Here is a 21,072-nt window from a genome sequence, read left to right as displayed (position 1 = left end):
AATTGAAAACCCTGTCCTAATTCTAAACCTCCTGATAGCCAAAGCAAAGAGGAGAATGTAAGTAGATATGTAGCCTTTTGAAAAGATACTACTGCAACAGAGAAAGTTTTTTCAGCCTGAGCTTTTGGAAGAATTTGCAATCAGGTTTTTTGTTTGACTCTGGTGAGGAAGAAGGGAATGAGGACCGAAGGGAAATAAGTATAAACAAACAAAAAAGTTTCTCAATATTTAAAATAAAAGTTTAACTTTACAATGATATCTTATGCTTCAAGTTCATTTTTTTCAATTAACATATTTTGTGATTAACTTAGAAATGATATTGGATTAACTATTACTCTATCTGCCTCCCATCAAGAAGTTTCCTTTTCAATAGGACTGCAAAAGTTTACAAACAGTGCTTTAAAACCCTCTTTGCTTTGGATTTTTCACATAAAAAGAGACTGAGCTGTTGGCAAGACTTATAACCAGAACCGATTAATGGATTCCTTCCAAAATAACCATCCTATTAGGCCTACTCACTCTTACCTCCATGCCTTTGGGTTTAAGAAACACTTAAGTAGATAAGTAAAACAAATGCAGATTGATTTGATTTAAATACAGTTGTAAACACTTCCAAAGCTTTTACATATGACCTCTCTTTAGGATAAGAACTTACCTGAGAAAACTTTTTTTTTTTTTTAAGATTTTATTTATTTATTTGACAGCGATCACAAGTAGGCAGAGAGGCAGGAAAAGAAAGAGGGGGAAGCAGGCTCCCTGCAGAGCACAGAGCCTGATGAAGGGCTCATCCCAGAACCGTGAGATCATGACCTGAGCTGAAGCAGAGGCTTAACCCACTGAGCCACTCAGGCGCCCTATTCTTTTGTTGTTGCTTAACACATGGAAAAAAATGCATGTGAAATATCCAAAAACTATTAAAAATGCTAATACTTTTTTAATACTATCTTTACAGTGGTAAAATATATATAAAATAAAAGTCACCATTTTAACCATTTAAGTTTACAGTCACACTGTTGTGCAACCATCACCATGCTAATTATTTTTTAATAAATCCATAAGCTACATCCCATGTGTTAGAGTAGGCAGTTAGTTAGGCTTTAACAGGATGCCTGGAGGCCAGCCAAGAGGGGGAGGCACATCATGGCTCACTACTGCTATCAGGGAAAGTTAGAGATCCTGACTGTGCTCTGAAAACAAAGCCACAGAGGCCAGATCAAACTGGACAGATCCAAGACAAATAAGGCCAGAGACCTAGACCAAGTAGGGAGGAAAGGTGTGAAACCCCACTCCCAAGAAATAAGTATCCCACACCCTGGTGAAATTTTCCTACTTGCGGGCACCTGGGTGGCTCAGTGGGTTAAGCCGCTGCCTTCGGCTCAGGTCATGATCTCGGGGTCCTGGGATCGAGTCCCGCATCGGGCTCTCTGCTCAGCAGGGAGCCTGCTTCCCTCTCTCTCTCTCTGTGCCTGCCTCTCTATCTACTTGTGATCTCTCTCTGTCAAATAAATAAATAAAATCTTTAAAAAAAAAAATTTTCCTACTTGCACAGCTCAACTGTTCTGTCTGATCTATTCTTGAATTCTTTCTTGCAAGGAGACCACGAGCCTTCAGCGACATCTTTGGGATGGGACCGGCTGGGTCCAGGCCTCAGGGCCAGGGATCTCACCAGTTCACCTGGCAACAATTTCAGCACTAACAAGTCCATATTGTTTTTCTAAGTATCCTTTGGAACTGAAATTTAAATATTTTCTTATCTAAGGAAGAAAAGCATGTTGACTACATAAAAGAGGCAATTCACAGTATACTGTCATTGATTTTCCAACCTAAGTTTTCCATGACATCAGCGAACTATGTCCTAAAAGATATACCTACCAACCAAATCCAACGAATTGTTTTAATAATTATACTAATAACTGAACTCACTCCACAACCTTGGATATTTGGAAATGAATGCTGAAATGTGTAAGACGAATTGCAAACACTCCTTAATAGTAAAATGTTAAGTGACTCTTTTCCTATAAAGTAGTCCCATTGTGGCTCAACAGAGTAAGGGTAAGCATGGGCCAAGGAGAAGGAAAAGATATGTTACAGAGATTCCAGAGCCACACATAATCAAAAGCAAACCCTGGGCACCTGGATGGTACACTAGGTTGGGCATCCGACTCTTGGTTTTGGCTTAGGTCATGATATCAGGATCATGGGATCTAGCCCGGATTCAGGCTCTGTGCTCAGTACAGAGACCACTTGAGATTCTCCCCCTCTCCCTGTGTCTCTCCCACTGGTGCTCTCTTTCTCTCTCTCTCTCCCAAATAAATAATAAATCTTTTTAAACATTTAAATTTAAATTTAAAAAAGCAACCCCCCCCCATAAGAGCTTTACATTTTACCCCTTAGAATTTTCTAAGTTCCTTACAAGGCGTTTCTAAGTAATGACATATTAATCTGCCACCCCCTTAACAAGAACGAATTGTAAGAGTACAGACTGGAATTGGTGATAACCAATTGGGGCAATTTGGCCTTGGCATCATACTTGGATTTTAATAAAGAGTTCTCTTTTTTCTCAGTCATTTCAAATTATGAGATATTAATTAGCTAGTCATAGACTGCCTAAAAGCAATATTTACTTGTTTTCGGGAGTATTTATAATGACTTAACTGGAATGAATGATACAATCTTTTTCTCTTTTCAGTAGATCTCTCTTATAATCATTAAAATATGCCTGCTATAAGCGGGGGAAACTCCATATATACAATCAGCAGCTGAAAAATTCTTAGTCAGGTAATCTTGAATTTTTTAACTTTAGAGGGCATCTGTAGTTCAAGCTCATATGCACAATGTAAGAATTTCATCTTTACCATAAATGGAAGATATGCTGGCTTACATCTTTCTCATTGGGTTCTGATTACATCAATCAAACCTAAGTGGCTACAATACAGTGACCAGTAAACAAATGTCAAATGAATGAATGAATACTCTAGGAAAGTGCCTTCCTGGAAGAAGGAGTTACCATTACCTAGTGAAGGGAAGGCATTTAAGGGAGCAGGGGGGCTAGTGGATTTTACTCTCAGAAATAACAGGAAAATCAGACTGCTCCAAAAGAACACATACAAAAAAGATTCAGAGATTTCAGATATAAAAACTACATCAAGGATCACAATAGTTTGTACTTTATAACATTCATAAACTTGGAAGCTTTTTGGGGTCACATTAGTGATTAGAAATAAAAAGCCTCAGAGTAAAAGAATAAATAGGTGCATATCCACAGGGACAGCAGGAAAGAGAGATCTAACTTACGGGGCTGCTGGGAAGGAGGAGAGGAACCCCAGACATAAGGGTGTGCAATGCCAGCCTTAACCAAAAACAGACAACAAAATGGCTAAGATTATGTCTTTTCATCTTAAATTAAAACAGAGAGCATGGCACATAGTAGCTGTTCACAAAATGCCTCCTGAATGAATGATTCTTTCCTGCCATCCCTCCTCCATTTCTTCTTCCCTTTGTCCTATTTATGTATCCCTCCCCCCATCCTCCCTTCCTGCTCTTTTTCCTTCCATCCTTCCTCCTTCTTTCCTTTTTCCTTCCATCTAGTCCTTCATTATTCCTCCATCATCAACATCCATCTGTTTCCTCCTTCTTGTCCTCCCCACAGCCTGCAAAGTCTAAAGGCTCAAGAGATTCCTTGAGGAAGGCCTTAGAAACTTTTCAGTTTGCCCTCTTGAAACCTATTCAAGATATATTTTAGTTCTAGGCATTGAAAATAAAATGAACTCTGGCCTCACTTCCTACTAAGAGAAAAAAGTCTACTGAGAGAATGGTTGGATATTGTTAAAAGAAGCTATCTTTGTGGTTCCCTCCTAGGATAGAAAGTCACACTTCACAGCACAGAAATTAGCATAATCCTACCCTGAGTATCCCAGAAATATGTAAAAATTCCTTTTAGATCAGCTCCTTGTTCCAGATGGATATTCGAAAACCAATTCCCACATCATTCCCCCCTTCCCATCTCCCACAAAGTGGCTGCAACAAATACTTTTGCTCCCTCCTGCCCCAGTCCCCTTCAGTCTCATACTGTAAAAACGAAAGAACCGCAACTGAATTCAGTATCAGTCTCTTACCCTGCCAGGAAAGCTAAGGAGTAGGAGTTGTTCTTGGAAACAAATGCGGAACGATGGGTCTGTGTCATCTTGCCTCGGGAAGGTTCTTCATTCTCTGAATCTGAGAGGCGTGCAGGACACTGGCAAGAAACAAGGGAGATAACATGATTTGGTGGGTCCACGGACTCTCCCAAAGCTACTGTTTCTCAGCTGGTGTAGGTCATGTCTCTCTGAGCACCTGTGTTTCCAACTGCCTCTTAGAGATCCCAATCTGGATATCCCAAATGTGGCTCAAACTTAATATACCCAAAATTCAGTTCACTCTTTTCTTCTCTAAGCCCCACTACCAACCCAGCTAGAAGCCTCAATGCCATCTCTGACTCTCTCCTTTCCCTTTCTTCAAAGTCATAATAACAGTGTATGGGGGTTCTGAATACACCCAGTACTTCTTGATAGTTTATTTCATTTGTGTTTAATATCAGCGCCATTAAGAAGGGATGACCTGCCTTCTCCAGGTGGCAAACTGAGGCTTAGAACAGTTAATGTAGAAGACTGTAGAGTTAGTAAGTAGCTAACACAAGGACTTCAATCCAGAGTGTCTGTCTCCAAGCTGCTTCCATGCCAGTTCCACTCTACTCCACTCCACTCCTAAAAATGCCTGTCAGATCTAACTCTTCCCAGGTATACCCACTGTCACTGCCTTTCCTTAGATTCTCATCCTCTTCTGCCTGGACTGTTGCAATAATCTACTTACTGGTCTTGCTCCGCTCGCCTCTCTTCCCTCTGATCCTACCATACCATCAAGCACGCGGATAGAATCCTATCACTCTACTCTCCGTGTACCATCATAGCATTTCAAAGCCTCCCTTCTGGGCATGCTATTATTCCCTTTGCTTAAAACTCTTTGTGCCACATCCCCTACCTAAAAAATATTCATTAGCTTTTCAGGGGTATCTCAAATGCCACTTTCTCTGCAAGGGCTTCTAAATACCCCTAGAGTCAGCTTTTTCCATTTTCTTGATACTCATTCAGTTACCTTCATTTTATTTTAGACTCCCTTTTTGAGTTCTTCAATTTACATTTGTAGTTTCTTTATATGCACTTAGAAAAGAAGTCTGGAAGGATAGTTACCAAAAATGTTCATAAGGGTTACCTCTAAGTTGTTGGGTGATGAGCAAGCTTTCACTTTTTCTTTGCTGTAACTAAAATTGTTATACCAAATTGTTTTCCAACAATTCACAGTTATTGGTATTAACTGTACCATAACAAATCATAAATTGCCATGTCCATTGTATTTCCACTCCAAACTGATAACAGCAGATGGTAAACTTTCTTCTAGAATAAGCAATTTCCTCCATTTCAATTCAACTTGATAAACATGAATCAAACACTTGTAATGTACAAGACACTGTAGGAGATTTTCAAATAGCTAGGATACATTTCTCTTACTCAACAAACTTATAAACCTAGTAGAGAAAGACAGATACACAAGCATAATGTAAAGGAGAATGAAACTGGTCCTATAAATTTACAAAGTTGGGAGGGACGAGAGTAAGTAATAGGAGGGAGAAACAAGTGAGGAATCCCTTGAAGTTCCAGGAGGGTGACAGGTTTTGCACTGGGTATGGGCAGATAAATAGTCTTTCAACAGGTAAGCAGGGCAGCATTTCAATTAGATGAAAATGTAAGAGCAAAGATTCTAAGGAGGAAAAGCATAAAGTTATATATTTGGGGGCATGCAAACAGCTCTGTTCCCTAGAATTTGGGGGTATCAGCAATGACAGGAAGATCAGTTCAAACCATACTAAGGACCTGAACATTGGGGTAAAGAATTCTCGTTTAATTCCAGAGGAAATGGGGAATCACCAAGTCTTTTGGTGCAGAAAAGTAAAACAATCAGTTCAGCTCTAATCATATTTTCTTTATATAAAATACAATCCCTTCAGCTGACTTCCCACTGAGACTCTCTTGGAGCCTCTCTTTGGTCCCAATTTGAATGTAGTCTTGGCAGACTCAATGAAATTATTTTTCTAATACTGAAGACTCTAAGAGACATTTAAAGCAAAATCAGAGCTATTTAAAAATCCTCAAAAAGACAAAAGCAAACAGAAAAAGAGGTAAAACCACAAAAGTCTAAAATTTCAAGTGTTCATAAGTCAGTTTTTATTCAATGTGGTTTTTCAGATAAAATTTTGTGAAACTGGTAATTACAAAAAAAACCCCAAAACAAACAAACAAAAAACAAACAAAACCAAGTCTGAGGATTTATACTTCCTGATTACTTTTAAGATTACAATTAGGTTACAATTCTTTTTAAGATGAGAAAATGCAGTTGATTTCTATTTCAAAGCCGGTAGTGGCAAAAGAAAAATTAATTAGAGCCATTTCCTCATCTTGACATGAATTAATACTAGAGATCATTTCCTGGAGGAAACTTGGATCTGGCAAGGCCAAAAACATCAGGTTCTTTCTATCAAAGGACCGCAGTGGAGGGTAAGCTCTCTTTGTCAAGATCCGTTTGTCCTAAAGAGAAAGGTCCTTCTGGGTCATTTTGCTTAAGGGATCTAAAGGACAGCCCTGTTGGGGTGATGAGGCAGAGCTGTAGTCTAGAGATCACAGACCGCAGTTGGGACTGGTTGGGGCTATTAGTCAGAAAACACACTGTATGCACAAGGCTATCATTTTTCATTCTCACCTTCCTAGCGAAATTGCATCCTCTCCAGTCTTTTTCCTTTTGTAGCTCCCAATGAACAGAGGATTAAGATAATGCAAACATTTCATGTTTGTTAAACTGAATCTTTTAGAAGGGTGAAACCCTCCAAAATCCAAGTGACTACTTCTAATAATAAGTAAGTAATAATTATTATTGTTATAACTGGGATAAAAAAATGCACAGTTAACAGCAGCAAATACCACTGATCCAAGAAAGCTTAAATAATTTCATTTCCTGAAGTTCAGGAAAAATGCCTTTGCAAAGAGTAAAGCAAAAGCACAGTGAAATTAACTAAGCTGGCCAAAGTTGTACAGTCTGTTACAATGCTGGGACATGTTTAAAAGGCTAACTTCTGGTGCAGAGATTTTGTTTTCCTCTATTCTCTATTGTCTGTCTTATATACAATAAAGTTTTATTAATCCCAGCGAATTAGAAAGTTAGCCTGAAATACTAACAAGTTTAAATGACAAACTATTTTAAAAGATTACAACTCTAAGGCTATCTTAAGTACACACAGCAAGCCACAGAAAATGTCTGATCCAGTATGATACACTAAAGAAAAAAACTCAATTGTAATTATCCATTTGAGCATCCAGTGAGCCTTCCAAAAATGCTTTCTTACATACATTAAATATACCACTTACAACCTTTTCCAGGAATTTGCTTGGTAAATAAGTAACAAAAAAAATTCAGGCAAGATTTGGCAAGATTAGAGGTCTAATTAGGGTTAGTTTAAACTAAGTAATCTAATATTGAAGACCTACCTTATATCTAGCACTATGTTGCTTAAGGCATTAAAAAGAATAGCGGGAAATCAAATCCAAGCTTTAAGGAAACATAGCTTACGATATAAGATGTACAAAACTGAGCCTGGGTGGCTCAGTGGGTTAAGCCACTGCCTTCGGCTCAGGTCATGATCTCAGGGTCCTGGGATCGAGTCCCGCATCAGGCTCTCTGCTCAGCAGGGAGTCTGCTTCCCTCTCTCTCTCTCTCTGCCTGCCTCTCTATCTACTTGTGATCTCTATCAAATAAATAAATAAAATCTTTAAAAAAAAAAAAAGATGTACAAAACTCAAACATCAAATAACAACACGTAGGTCAAAATGACAACATATGTATAAAATTTGCACAAGTAATATTCTATACTATGTCCCTCCCCTCACTCATTTTTTTTCTCTGACTGTTCCCTTAATCTTTCTACCCAAGTCTATTGTCCCACTCATGAATTATTCTCTCTAGCTCTCCTCTGGACACTATGTTCTCCACTACTCATACACTACACGGTCAGCAACTGTTACCGCCCTCAGAGCTCAACAACCCAGGTTTTCAGACCCAAGTGACCTGGGCTAACAACTGATTTTGAGTCAGCTGTCCATCAAGATGGTGATCTACTTACATGTTCCAGATCTGTCTTCAGTGCTAATGGCTCATCTCTCTTCTTCTGGTCATCCATTTTCCTTTTCCCCGTTTCCATATCCTCTGATAACAGCTTGTGGATTTGATCTTCAGAGGTTTTCTCCTCTTGTAACTTTTCCTCTCTCAGCTAAAAATACAAATCACACCATGAAGGAGAGTTTTAAGCAACGGCAGACTTCAAAACATCTTCCACTCAGTAGTCTATCAGAATGAACAGATCACATGGCAGTCTGGGACTATTTTTCTTACTAGAGGCAAAGCCCTCTTAATTTCTAAGTAAGTCTGCTTTTACTTGATTCTTGCCGAACATACACTGCATGGCTTAAGATTAAAGCACTCTGCATTCTTGAGCAATCTGAAATGATAAAAGCTAAGATAATATACATCATCAAAAAATAAGATCGATTCACTTAGCCAAAAAAGGTTGAACCTAAAAATGTTCCTTATTCCCATAAACCTGATATAACTGCGTTAAGTGAAAAGAGCCCAGATAGAGGCCACAGAAGACCAGAGAAGCAGGCGAGGCAAAACAGTTCTTCAGTCCTAGAGGCAACAGAAAAATTATCACAGTTCCAATGTTCTGCAATTTATACTATTATCTTGTGGTCCAGAGGGTAGGTCAAAATACATGGTTTACAAAGAAATTTTTTTTTTTTTTTTTTTTTTTGGTTTACAAAGAAATTTAAGGTAGAGGCCTATGCTCCTAATCTAGAGGAGACAGCAAGGCATTATGAAAATAAGATGAGTTTTGGAATAAAAACCCGGGTTCTGGTGGTTCTGTCACTTAGTTACCAGCCATATGATCTTGGGCAGATGAAGCATCAGAAAGGACCATATGCTCACCTACAGAATAGGGATAATGCTACTTACTTTGCAGATACTGTTGAAGGAATAAATGAGATAATATAAAGTACTTAATGTAGTGTCTTGCTGTATCCTTATAGTACATTAAGAGTTTTCCTTTCCAAATCTCCTTTTATTTTCTTCACTGCCTGGGATTTTAATAAAACTTAAATGCCATAATGAATAGCAAAGCAATTACAGGCTACTAATATTTTCAATCATACTTACAAAAAATAAACCTAAATAACAAATATTTTTCATTGGCTGTTGCCTCAGGGTTAAAAAGCAAAATCAACAATAACAATAAACAACAATTAAGACTTAGTCTTATCTTTCCAATTTCTATAGGTCTGATTCCTACAGGCCTGAGCTAGTCTTTAACACACTGAGTCTAATTCAAGAGGTTACCAATATACAAAGAAAACCATACAGGATGTTATGTCAGGAAGGGGCTCAAATGAAACAATGTACTCCCAACTTGCCCCAAGTCAAACAAGAACACAAAGGGGAAAAAAGCAAATCCACAGCCAGGGAGAAAGCAAGCCTAACATCAATGATAACTGCCCATATGAAAGCTCAATGCCTTTTGATGATATTAGATGAGAAATTCTCGTTCAACAAATTGACCAAAGGCTACACAAACAGGCGTTTCATTTTCACAATATAGATAGGCAATGTGGCAAAAAAGACAACTAGTTTTAGCATTGCAAGAATTGCTATCATTTACCCAAGTCCTAGGTGTAAGGTGTCATACATACGTACATTATCTTATGTGAGAAAACGAAGTTCTAGGAGTTAGGTAATGTGTTCAAATTCACAAAGCCATCGTCCTGGAGCTAGAATTCAAATCTAGGCTTATCTCAGTGGTTCTCATCTGAAGATGATTTTACTTCCCAGAATTCAAATCTAGGCTTATCTCAGTGGTTCTCATCGGAAGATGATTTTACTTCCCAGGGTACATCTAATAATGTCTGGCTGTCACCACTGAGGGTGTGGGGTGTGCATACTACTGGTAGACAGTGGGTGGAGGCCAGGGATTGCTAATAAATCTCTTAAATGCACCGAAGAGCCCCCAATAACACACACAAACATTGCTATTTTTTTAAAACCATTAAATTTCCTATTTTATATATTTTAGCATTTTGCTTAGTGGTTAACAGAGTTTGCATACTATGTACTCTGGTTTTACCAGTGTTTTAAAGTATATCCTTTTGCTTCCTAATAATGTTTATTATTGTTTTCAAAGTTTTTGACAATGAACTTTGACAACAACTATGGCTGGTGAAACCACCTTTCCATTGCAATGTTGAGTCTCTAATACTGTCCTCTTAACACAGCTAAAAATTTAAAACTTGAAAAACCCACATATGGATTTAAATCTTCACATGAATCGTGTTTGTATCTTCTCTATACTGGGTTCTGTAGAAGTTATTTTCTTGTCCCTTCTGATAGTTTTTCATAAGGACTTAAGAACTTGGTCTCTAGGAAAGAGTTTTCATATTCTGGGAAAATGCCTTAGGGAGTGCCAGAAAGTAGCATATACACTTTAAAAAGAATTATCAATAGCTGCTCTGTACTGAACTCTTCTTTGTTCCAGGCATTAAGTTTATAGAGCTATCTTCATTCAAACACGAAGGGCTCTGTGTGTATCCATCATTATCATTTTATAGACCCAAATGTTAACACTCAGCGGTTAAAAGTTGCAGAGACTGAATACTGCAGAGTCTGGATTTTAAAGCAAACCACTGGCTTCAGAGATCAGGGTTTCCCAACCTCAGTACTTGGGGCCACATAGGTACTTTTTTGGGGGAGCTATACAGAGTCTGAGAAGAAGGCTCATGCATAAATACCTTATTTGGGAGCAGGAGTTAAGGACAGAGTAACATAACAAGGAAAGAAAGCCAATAAAAGTGGTGTGACAGTTGGTCCAGTAACTGGCTACAGAGGACAATATGAGAAACCGCATGAAACACATGAAACGCATCTCAAGACTGTCAGTGTGAAGTGAGAAAAGGGGAAACATAGATCAATTGACTCCAACCTCCCATGGACTGAAGTTTGCTCCGCAGTGTGTTAAACCCCCCTGACATTGGCTTGTACAACTTGAGCAAGTTCCCACGGTGGGCACTGCCACAGCGATAACAGAGAAGCCCAATGCTAACAGCAAGAGGCAGGCAGTAGGAGCTAAATGAGATCTCAAGCTGCGCCAAAGTGAAGCTGCCTAAAACTGTAAATGGAATGATTTTTACTGCCTCTGTTTTTAGATGCTAATTATTAGAGAAAAACTACTGACTTCTGTACATTCATCTCATACCCAGTCACATTACCACGAAATACCATGTAATTTTTTCCTGAAAATATCTTTACTTTGCCTTCAGTAGTTTTTTGAAGATTTTATTTATTGATTTGAGAGAGAGAGAAAGAGAGCATGCTCAAGCAGGGGGAGGAGCACAGGGATGAACAGACTCCCCGCTGAGCAGAGAGCCAGATGCTTGCCCAGCTAGATCCCATGACCCTGAGATCATGACCTGAGCCGAAGGCAGACATTTAACTGACTGAACCACCCAGGTGCCCCCTTCATGTGTCGAAACTGGTATACCTGGGAGCACCAAAATTTGTTTATCCATTCAAGTGTTGGACATTTGGGTTGTATTTACTTTGGGGCTATTATAAATAAAGCTGCTAAAAAAACAAGTCTTTTTGTGGACAGATGTTTTATTTTGCCTGGCTACATAGCTACAAGTGGAACTGCTGGGTTACATAGTAAGTATATGGATTTTTTGTTTTTGTTTTTTAAAGATTTTATTTATTGTCAGAGAGAGAGAGAGAGAGAGAGCACAAGCAGAGGGAGCAGCAGACTCCCCACTGAGCAAGGAGCCTGATGTGGGACTCAGTCCCAGGACCCCCAGATCATGACCTGAGTCAAAGTCAGCCGCTTAACCCACCAAGCCACCCAGGCATCCCTAGTAAGTATATGTTTAAAATTAAAACACAATTGTCAAAATGTTTCCCATCATGGTCATACCATTTTATACTCCCACTAGCAACGCATGACAGCTTCAGCTGATTCATAGTTTCATATTCATTCTCACTCTTGGAATGCTTAGCCTTTTAATTTTAGCCATTCTAGAGGATGTAAGGGGACATTCCACTGTGGCTTTAATAACTATTTCCCTGTGGGCTAATTACGCTGAGCATCTTTTCATGTGCGTAGAAGCATATCTCCTTTTGTAAAGTATCTGGTCAAATCTTTCACTCTTCTTATTTTTTTTAACCTTATTGCTTGCTAGGTGCAAGAGTTCTTTACAAATTCTGGATACAAATCACACATTTTGAGAATATTTTCTCCCAGTATTTGTTTTGCCTTTTTATTTCCTTAACAAGTAAAAATTTTTACTTTGATAAAGTCCAATATGTCAATTTTTTTCTTTTGTGATTAGGATTTTTTGTGTTCCTGTCTAGAAAATCTTTGCCTATCCCAAGGTCAAAAATTTTTTCTTCTGTGTTTTCTTCTGCATAATTTTAGCTTGCAAGTTCAGTCTATGACCTATTTCGAACCAACTTTTGTATAGTGTATAGAGATCAAGATTCACTTTTACATATTCGTAGGATATTCAGTTTGTTGCGGCACGACTGTGGACAAGACTGTTCTTTTGCCACTGAATTACTTTTGTGCCTTGATGAACATTAGTTGACTATATATGAGTGGGTCTATTCCAGCACTATATTCCATTCTATTCCATTTATCTATATGTCTTTTCCTTATGCCAATACCACACTGTCTCAGTGACTAGCATCATAGCAATTCTTGAAATCTGGTAGTAAAGTCCCCCAGTAACAACATTCATTATTCACAGACAAATAGTCCTCCATCTAGAACATCCACTAGAATCTACAAAAAGGCTATTAGAACTACTGAAGAAGTTTTAGCAAGGTAATAGGATAGAATAGCAAAATATAAAAATCAATTGTGTTTTCATTCACTCGCATGAACTAGAAAATGAAAATTCAAAAATACCATTTACAATAACATCAAAAATATCAAATACTTAAGATAAATCTGACAAAAGATGTGGAAACTGAAAGCCACAAACACTGTTGACAGGTATTAAAGAAGACCTAAAAAAAAAAAAATAGGATATATCATGTTGATGGGTCTGAAGACTCAATATTATTGAGATGCCAATTCTGCCTAAATTGATCTAGAGAGGCAATGCAATCCCAATCAAAATCCTAGAAGGTGGTGGTGGTGTTGTTGGAGGAGGAACTGGAAGGCTGATACTAAAATATATAGAGAAGGAAGAACAAAGATAACTCTGAAAAAGAACAATCTGGATAATTAACACTACCAGATTTCAATAATTGTTGTAAAGCTACAACATTCAATCAAAACAGCATGGTAATGGTATAAAAACAAACAGGTCAATGGTACAGATAGAATATACAGTTTAGAACCTAACCCACAAATATATAAATAAGTGATTTTTGACAAAGGTATGAAAGCAATCCAGTGGAGAAGGGATAGTCCTTTCAACACAATACTGGAACAACTGAATATCCATATGCACAAAAAGGAACTTGGATCTATACTCACATCAGGTATAAAAATTAACTCGAAATGGATCATAGACCTAAATGTAAAGCCTAAAACTATAAAGCTCCCAGAGAAAATCTCTGTGAACTTAGGCTGCGCAAAGAATTCTTAAATATAACCCCAAAAAGTACAATCTACAAAGAAAAAAAAACTTATAAACTATCTTTCACGGAAGTTAAAATTTCCTGCTCTTCAGAAGACTCTAAGAGAATGAAAACACTGACACGGACTGAGAGGAAAACATCTGCAAAGCATATACCTGATAAAAGATTTGTATCCAGAACATACAAAGATCACTCAAAATCCAAAAACAAGAAAGCATGTGACCAACTTTAGAAATAAGGCAAAAGATCTGAACAGACATTAAGTCAAAGAAAATATATGGAAAGCAACTAAACACATGAAAAGATGTTCAACATCATTAGTCATTAGGGAAATGCAAATTTTAAAACCAAAATGAGATACCATTACACACCAATTAAAACTGCTAAAATGGGGGCGCCTGGGTGGCTCAGTGGGTTAAAGCCTCTGCCTTCAGCTCAGGCCATGATCCCAGGGTCCTGGGATCGAGCTCCGCATCCGCGGGGAGCCTGCTTTCTCCTCTCTCTCTGCCTGCCTCTCTGCCTAGTTGTGATTTCTCTCTGTCAAATAAATAAAATATTTTAAAAAAACAACAACAAAAAATCCTGCTAAAATGAAAAAGACTAACCATATCGAATGTTGGCGAACGTTGAGAGAAACCAGAACTTTCATACACTATTGGTGGGAATTAAAATAGTAAAATCACTTTGGAGAAGTTTGGCCATTTCTTAAAAAACAAAACACACATCTACCATATGATCCAGCCATTTCAGACCTACATGTTCACGCTTCTAAGAGAAAAAGACTTGTCTATACAAAGACATACATGAATGTTCATAGCAGCTTTCTACGTAACAGCCAAGAACTGGAAATAACCTAAATGTCTATCCATGGGCATATAAGGCAAACAGATTGTGCATATGCATACAATGAAATACTACTCAGCAATAAAAAAATAAAGTACTGATACAGGCAACATAGTGAATGAATCTCAATATAATTTTGCTGAGTTTTTTGAAAAAGCCAAACAGAAAAGGAAAAAGAGATATACTGGACTTCATTCAAATTAAAAACTTTGTGCAAAGGACACATTATCAATAAAATAAAAAGATGACCTAGAGCGTGGGAGAAGATATTTGCAATCATATAACTTATAAGGATTTCATATTCAACATACTAAAGAGCTCTTACGACACAACCCAGTTCAAAATTAAGCAAAGGACTTGAATAGATATTTCTCCAAAGAAGAGACACAGGTGGTCAATAAGGTACTCAACATCATTATTCATAAGGGAAATGCAAATTGAAATCATTATGAGATATGCATTAGAATGACTATCACAAAAATACTTTTTTAAAAGATTTTGTTTATTTATTTGACGACAGAGATCACAAGTAGGCAGAGAGGCAGGCAGAGGGAAGGGAAGCAGGCCCTCTGCTGAGCAGAGAGCCCTATGTGGGGTTCCATCCCAGGACTCTGGAATCATGACCTGAGCCAAAGGCAGAGGCTTTAACCCACTGAGCCACCCAGGTGCCCCTATCACAAAAACATTTTTAAAGAAAGTAACAAGTACCAACAGGAATGTGGAGAAACTGGAGCCCTCAGACATGGTTGGTAGGAATGTAAAATGGCACAGCTGCTGTGGAAAAGTTCGACGATTTCTCCAAAAACTGAATATACCATCATCCATATGATCCAGTAATTCTACTCCTAGGTATATACCCAAAAAACCTGAAAACCAAAACTCAAAACAAATACTGATATACCAGGGTGTATTGCAGCATTAATCACAACTGCCGAAAAGCGGGAACAACCCAAGTGTTCAAGAGATGAATGGATAAACAAGATGTGATCTGTCCATACAATGGTATGTTATTCAGCCATAAGAAGAAATGAAATACTAAGACATGCAATAGTGTAGACAAACCTCCAAACATTATGCTATGTGAAATAAGCAGACCAAAAGAACAAATACTGTATGATCCCATTAATATACCTAGAATAAGCAAATCTGTAGAAATAGGAAGTTAAGTTAGAGGTTACCAGGGGCTAGGGGGATGGAGAAATGGGGAGATATTGATTAATGGATAAAGGGTTTCTGTTTGGAGTGATGAAAAAAAGATAGCAGTGACACAACTACACAACACTGTGAATGTACTTAAGGATACTGAACTATACAATTTAAAATGGCTAAAATGGCAAATTTTATGTTATATATATTTAATGGCACTTAAAAATGTTAAGTGTAGGGGCGCCTGGATGGCTCAGTGGGTTAAAGCCTCTGCCTTCGGCTCAGGTCATGATTCCAGGGTCCTGGGATCGAGCCCACACTGGGCTCTCTGCTCAGCAGGGAGCATGTTTCTCCCTCTCCGCCTGTTCCTCTCTCTGCCTGCCTCTCTGCCTACTTGTGATCTCTCTCCCTGTCAAATAAATAAACAAAATCTTTAAAAAAAAAAAAAAAGTTAAGTGGCATATAACCTATTCTGTAAGTATCATTAAGTTTCAACTAGCTTTCTATCCTCTTAGATACTACAATAAATATCTTGCATGACAGGTTCACTCTAGGCAATATTTTAGAAGCAGGATTCAACTAATCTCCTGGTCAGAACCAGGTAAGTCAATTTGCCACTAACAGCTAAACACAAAGCCAAACAAAATTCCTAGCCACAGGGCAACGTTCCAGAGATAGAACAGGCTACTGAGCTCACTGGATTCTTAAATCCTACTCATGCGAGGTCAGAAATGCCTGTGCAATATTTGTAGCTAATTCATCTGTCTTGAACAGCTAATACTCGTTTCACCATGAAAAATTATTTATCTTCAAAATTGTAGAATCTGGGTAATCAATATCCAGGCATTCATTTTATTGTTCTCTCCACTTTTCTATTTGTTTGAATATTACAAAAATTTTTTTTAATTTTGAAATCATTTCTAACATCTGTTATACTAATTAACAAATCTCAGGCACTAGATGATTATAGAAATAATAGAAGGGCTTATCAGAGCCTATGAAGTGAAGGTTCTGATCATAGTCTTTCGAGGGCTACATAACTACTCCAAAGCGTGTATTATCTAGGGGTACTTCGAATGTTAACTAGCCATGCTTAGAGTTAAAATAAAACAGATATATATACCACACTATTTCATATGAAATATTTTCAAGTCTCTTTCATAACATCCAGAAAGTACTTCTATCATGGGTTTTAAAAATAAATTACCTGCATCTAGTTACTTGTTTTCAAATCTCTTGGCCCCCAGACACTATGAGCTTCTTTTGAAGGGGAGCATGGAACTGGGTCCTATTGATTTTTGATTTCCTCTCTCCTGCTTGAGTTCTAGACTAGTATCTGTGTTCAGAAAGTTCGGTTACATAAATAATTACAGAGTACTAGAGGCTTCCTGTCAGGCATATTTTTAGTGTTTAGGATCTAGCCCTGATCAATAAGGACAAAGTGGTTTGCACTGGGCTTACATTCTTGTAGAATGCAATTGAAGTGAATAGTAAGGTTGGACCAAACAATTTTGAAAAGGTCCTTCCAACAAATACTCTCTGTAATACAAATTGTACTGTTGTGGTGACCAACTAGTCCCATGCTTTGGGGAAGCTTCTCTCAACTGCACAACAAAAAGTAACCAAACAACCTGCAGGGCAAACACAGAGCTGGTGGGAGGAGGGCTGACCGACACTTTACAGACAAGGGGCTCATTCATCTGTAATTTCCTCATTTTCTTATCTGAATTAGTATAATGGTCCACTGCCCAATGACAGACTACAGAAATAGTTTGTGACAACTGTAGGACCATAAAGCTTCACGGTGTTTCATTTATCCGCCTCCTACCAATAAGTGATAACAAATTTTTCCTATAAATTAAGATGATGATATAAGAAAATGTTCAGTAATTTATAACAGTTACACACATGTAACTCATTTCCTACATGAAAATGTAGTTGTCTCTGGGCCAAAGGGTCTCAAACTGGGATCCTAGACCCCTAAGACATCCACAAAGGTGGTAATGGGAATCTTTAAGTTAATTTTCAACAAGAAGATTAACAATCTTACAGATCGTACACTTAACAGCCCATAAGGTTGTACCCACTAAATATCACCAACTCAATAAATGGGTTGAATACATTTTTGTTGATGTCTAGGGCTTATTCTTTAATCAAAGGTATTGAAAATATTTAAAAAATTTTTTAAAGATTTTATTTATTTATTTGACAGACAGAGATCTGAGTAGGCGAGAGGCAGGCAGAGAGAGAGGAGGAAGCAGGCTCCCTGCTGAGCAGAGCCCGATGCGGGGCTCTATGCGGGGCTTGATCCCAGGACCCTGGGATCATGGCCTGAACCGAAGGCAGAGGCTTTAATCCACTGAGCCACCCAGGTGCCCCGAAAATATTTTAAATTCTTAGGGAGGTTATGAAAGGAATATTAGCTGATAAAGTAGTATAGTACCACTGCTTCAGAACCATTACTTCAAGCATAATGAACCTGTTAATCAAATTAGTGTCAGAACATTTGAATCTACTTTGGTATCTAGAGCAGTCAATGCTTTACATCTTCTGTCTGGTTCCTACAGTCTCATTTGATACTAATGGTTACCACTTCTATAGGGTCTAACTGGTGATTATTGCTGATGCTGCCACCAAAAAAAAAAGCATTTGGGGTAAACTAGAACTATGTGCAGTTTCCATTTCAAAGCATTCTATATCACAACAAATGATCTCTTGCATACAAGGCTAAAGCCTTGATTTCTACTTGAGCAATCACATAAATAGCACCAAAGCAACTGACTTGCTCTTACGATTCTTACCTAATTTTAAAGGTATCATATGGATGACACTATGCTCCTTTCACTTTAAATTCTCAAACACCTTTCAATTTAATGTTATGTTTAGAATTAAGCACCTATAAATATTTATGCCCAGATAACATTTTACAAATTTTCTCCTTTATGTAATAAGGTACTTAAAATTACTCCGAGATAGGTTTTAAATTACATGCATTATGCAGAAATGCATATAAAAGTAACTGCAGGCATTCAAGTTTACATGTAAATTCAGCCAGCAGATACTCTAGAAGGCAGATGTTTAGTTGCCAAGCTAAAAGGCTGAACGAATGACAGGGAACTCACATATGAGAAGCAGAAAGATCACTAAGTAATCAATTATGAAAAGGCAAAGACAGACTTCTTCACTGTCCAAAGTTCAAGAAAATTTGAATTCATTTGATTCATACCACTAACTTTCCAGCCTCCAACTATGACTTTTCCATGGTCAGTCACTGCTTACTCAAATGAACAAGTGGCAGCAATGGAGGGGGTTACTTGTGCTAGATATTTCAGAATTCCAAATTTTAAAGAAAAATGATTATCCTTATATATGGATTACTACGTGCCAGGCACTATTTCACAATAACCCTATAAGCTAAGTACTGTGGTGTACATTTTACAGCTCAAGAACTAAGACACAGAGAGACAAACTAACCTGTCCAAATTCACATGCATAGCCAGGATCTGAACTTAGACGGTTGGCTCTTAATCATTTTAATATAATGTCACTCAGCGTAGTATAAATTATCTACACTGCATCTGTATTGTGACCTGTAGAATACATGCATTTTTTTTTCAGTTTAATATAAATGGAAATGTTGAGTCTCAGATGTAAGCAGCAGCAAAGGAGATTTTAAACTCTCATTTGTATCCAGAAAAATATAACAACGCTTGCAATTCCACTGAAAGCAGATTACTTGTGAATTTTCACACAAATCTGGCTAGAGATGAAGAAATTTTTCAAATTATTTTGTGGAATCTTTTTGAAATATCATTTTTAAAAGTTATTTCTCATTCTTGAATGGTTTTTGGCTTTAAGGAAAATGTTAGTATATATTTGATATATTACAGTAATATTTTCTGTTTTTCTATATAATCATAAATATGTTGGCATGGATCTAAATTTATTGATATGGAAAGTTTCACATGATATGCTGAATAAAAATATCAGTAAAAATGACTTGTACAGGGCACGTGGGTTGCTCAATTGGTTAAGCATCTGCCTTTGGCTCAGGTCATGATCCCAGGGTCCTGGGATTGAGTCCCACACAGTCTCCCTTCTCAGCAGGGTATCTGCTTCTCCCTCTGCCCCTCCGCCTGCTCATTCTCTCTCTCTCACAAAAATAAATGAGTAAAACTATTTTAAGAAAATGGCTTGTATCATGTATGATTCCAAATCTATTTTGTGAAAAGTCTTAGGCTTAAATTTGTGATAAACATTTAAATGTGGTTATTAAAGGTGGCAAGATTGCTGGTTATTTTTCCTTTCTTCTTTAAATCTTTTCATTACCTGAACTTCTTCCCTTTTTATAATTCTGTTTACTTTTATAAGCAGGAAAAAAAAATTTAATTTATTAAAATCTTCACTCATCAGATATTTTTATAAAATAAAATGTTTTTTATTTTGTAAGAGTTTTGTAAACAAGAGTTGCAACTGCTCTACAAAATTCCCTAGTTTGGCTTTCATAGGTAGTACTGAAATGACTTTATAAAAACTATTATACAATAATCTTATAACTACTGATCCTCTCCTCTCACAAATCAAAGAGACAAGGAAAAATAGCACATCACAGAAATCACTTGAATGGCCTGTTAGTATAATTACATTTGATCAGGCTTTGAATTTCCTGAATGTTATTTTCTTTGAAAAGCTATTACTTGATAAAGTTGCTCCTGATCTTGTCTAAATAGTTGCAAATAGAAAAAAAAAAAAAAAAGAAAAGAAAAAGAAAACAACCAGGTTTAACATTTTTAGATTTTTCAGCAATGGCTGTTCTTCCCTCAGGCAGTCAAAATTACAATTTATTGTTGTGAGTTTTTCCTTCTTAATACCACCTAGCTTACCTTCCCTTAAAGATGTACTATGAGATACTGTATCTATTTTCTGGTTCTAGAAATAGGCACATCAGCACCTGCCAAAAGCAGGCCATTTCCTCAAAGATTACACAATAACATTTCAGAGGAATAAGAAAAAAATAACAAATATTGCAGCAAAAAGAATTCTAGAAATCTTAAAACATATCTAGTTCTATTGTGAGCCAGCTCTACATCCCCACACAAGCCATTTATCTTAAAAGAAGGAGCTTTGAAACTAGATGATCAACCAATGGATTCAATCATCGTTCAGTGAAAACCTTTGTGCCAGATCCTAGAGTAAACCGCTCCCACTGCCTTCCCACCCATGATTTCACTGCCAGCAGTTTCAGTCAACCATGGCCTGGAAGCAAACGATCCTCCTTCTGACATATCATCAGGTCAACAGTATCCTAAAACAGTCAGT

The 21,072-nt window shown here is 37.5% G+C and overlaps 1 protein-coding gene across 1 annotated transcript in view; it reads right to left on the bottom strand.

Annotated features, from left to right (window-relative positions):
- The window catches only part of RNF169 (ring finger protein 169), a 76,171-nt gene that overhangs the window by 19,612 nt on the left and 35,487 nt on the right, over positions 1–21,072 (bottom strand). Inside the window, exons 3-4 of the mRNA XM_046014517.1 lie at positions 8,204–8,350; positions 4,116–4,234 (exon numbers count right to left, since the gene is read on the bottom strand). Of these exons, the coding sequence (XP_045870473.1) occupies positions 4,116–4,234; positions 8,204–8,350 (266 nt within the window). The remainder of the gene's footprint in view (positions 1–4,115; positions 4,235–8,203; positions 8,351–21,072) is intronic.

This window comes from Meles meles, chromosome 8, assembly GCF_922984935.1.
Source record: "Meles meles chromosome 8, mMelMel3.1 paternal haplotype, whole genome shotgun sequence".
NCBI lineage: Eukaryota > Metazoa > Chordata > Mammalia > Carnivora > Mustelidae > Meles > Meles meles.
The sequence above is the reverse complement of the archived record's forward strand: the minus strand, read 5'-3'. Positions and strand labels throughout refer to the sequence as shown.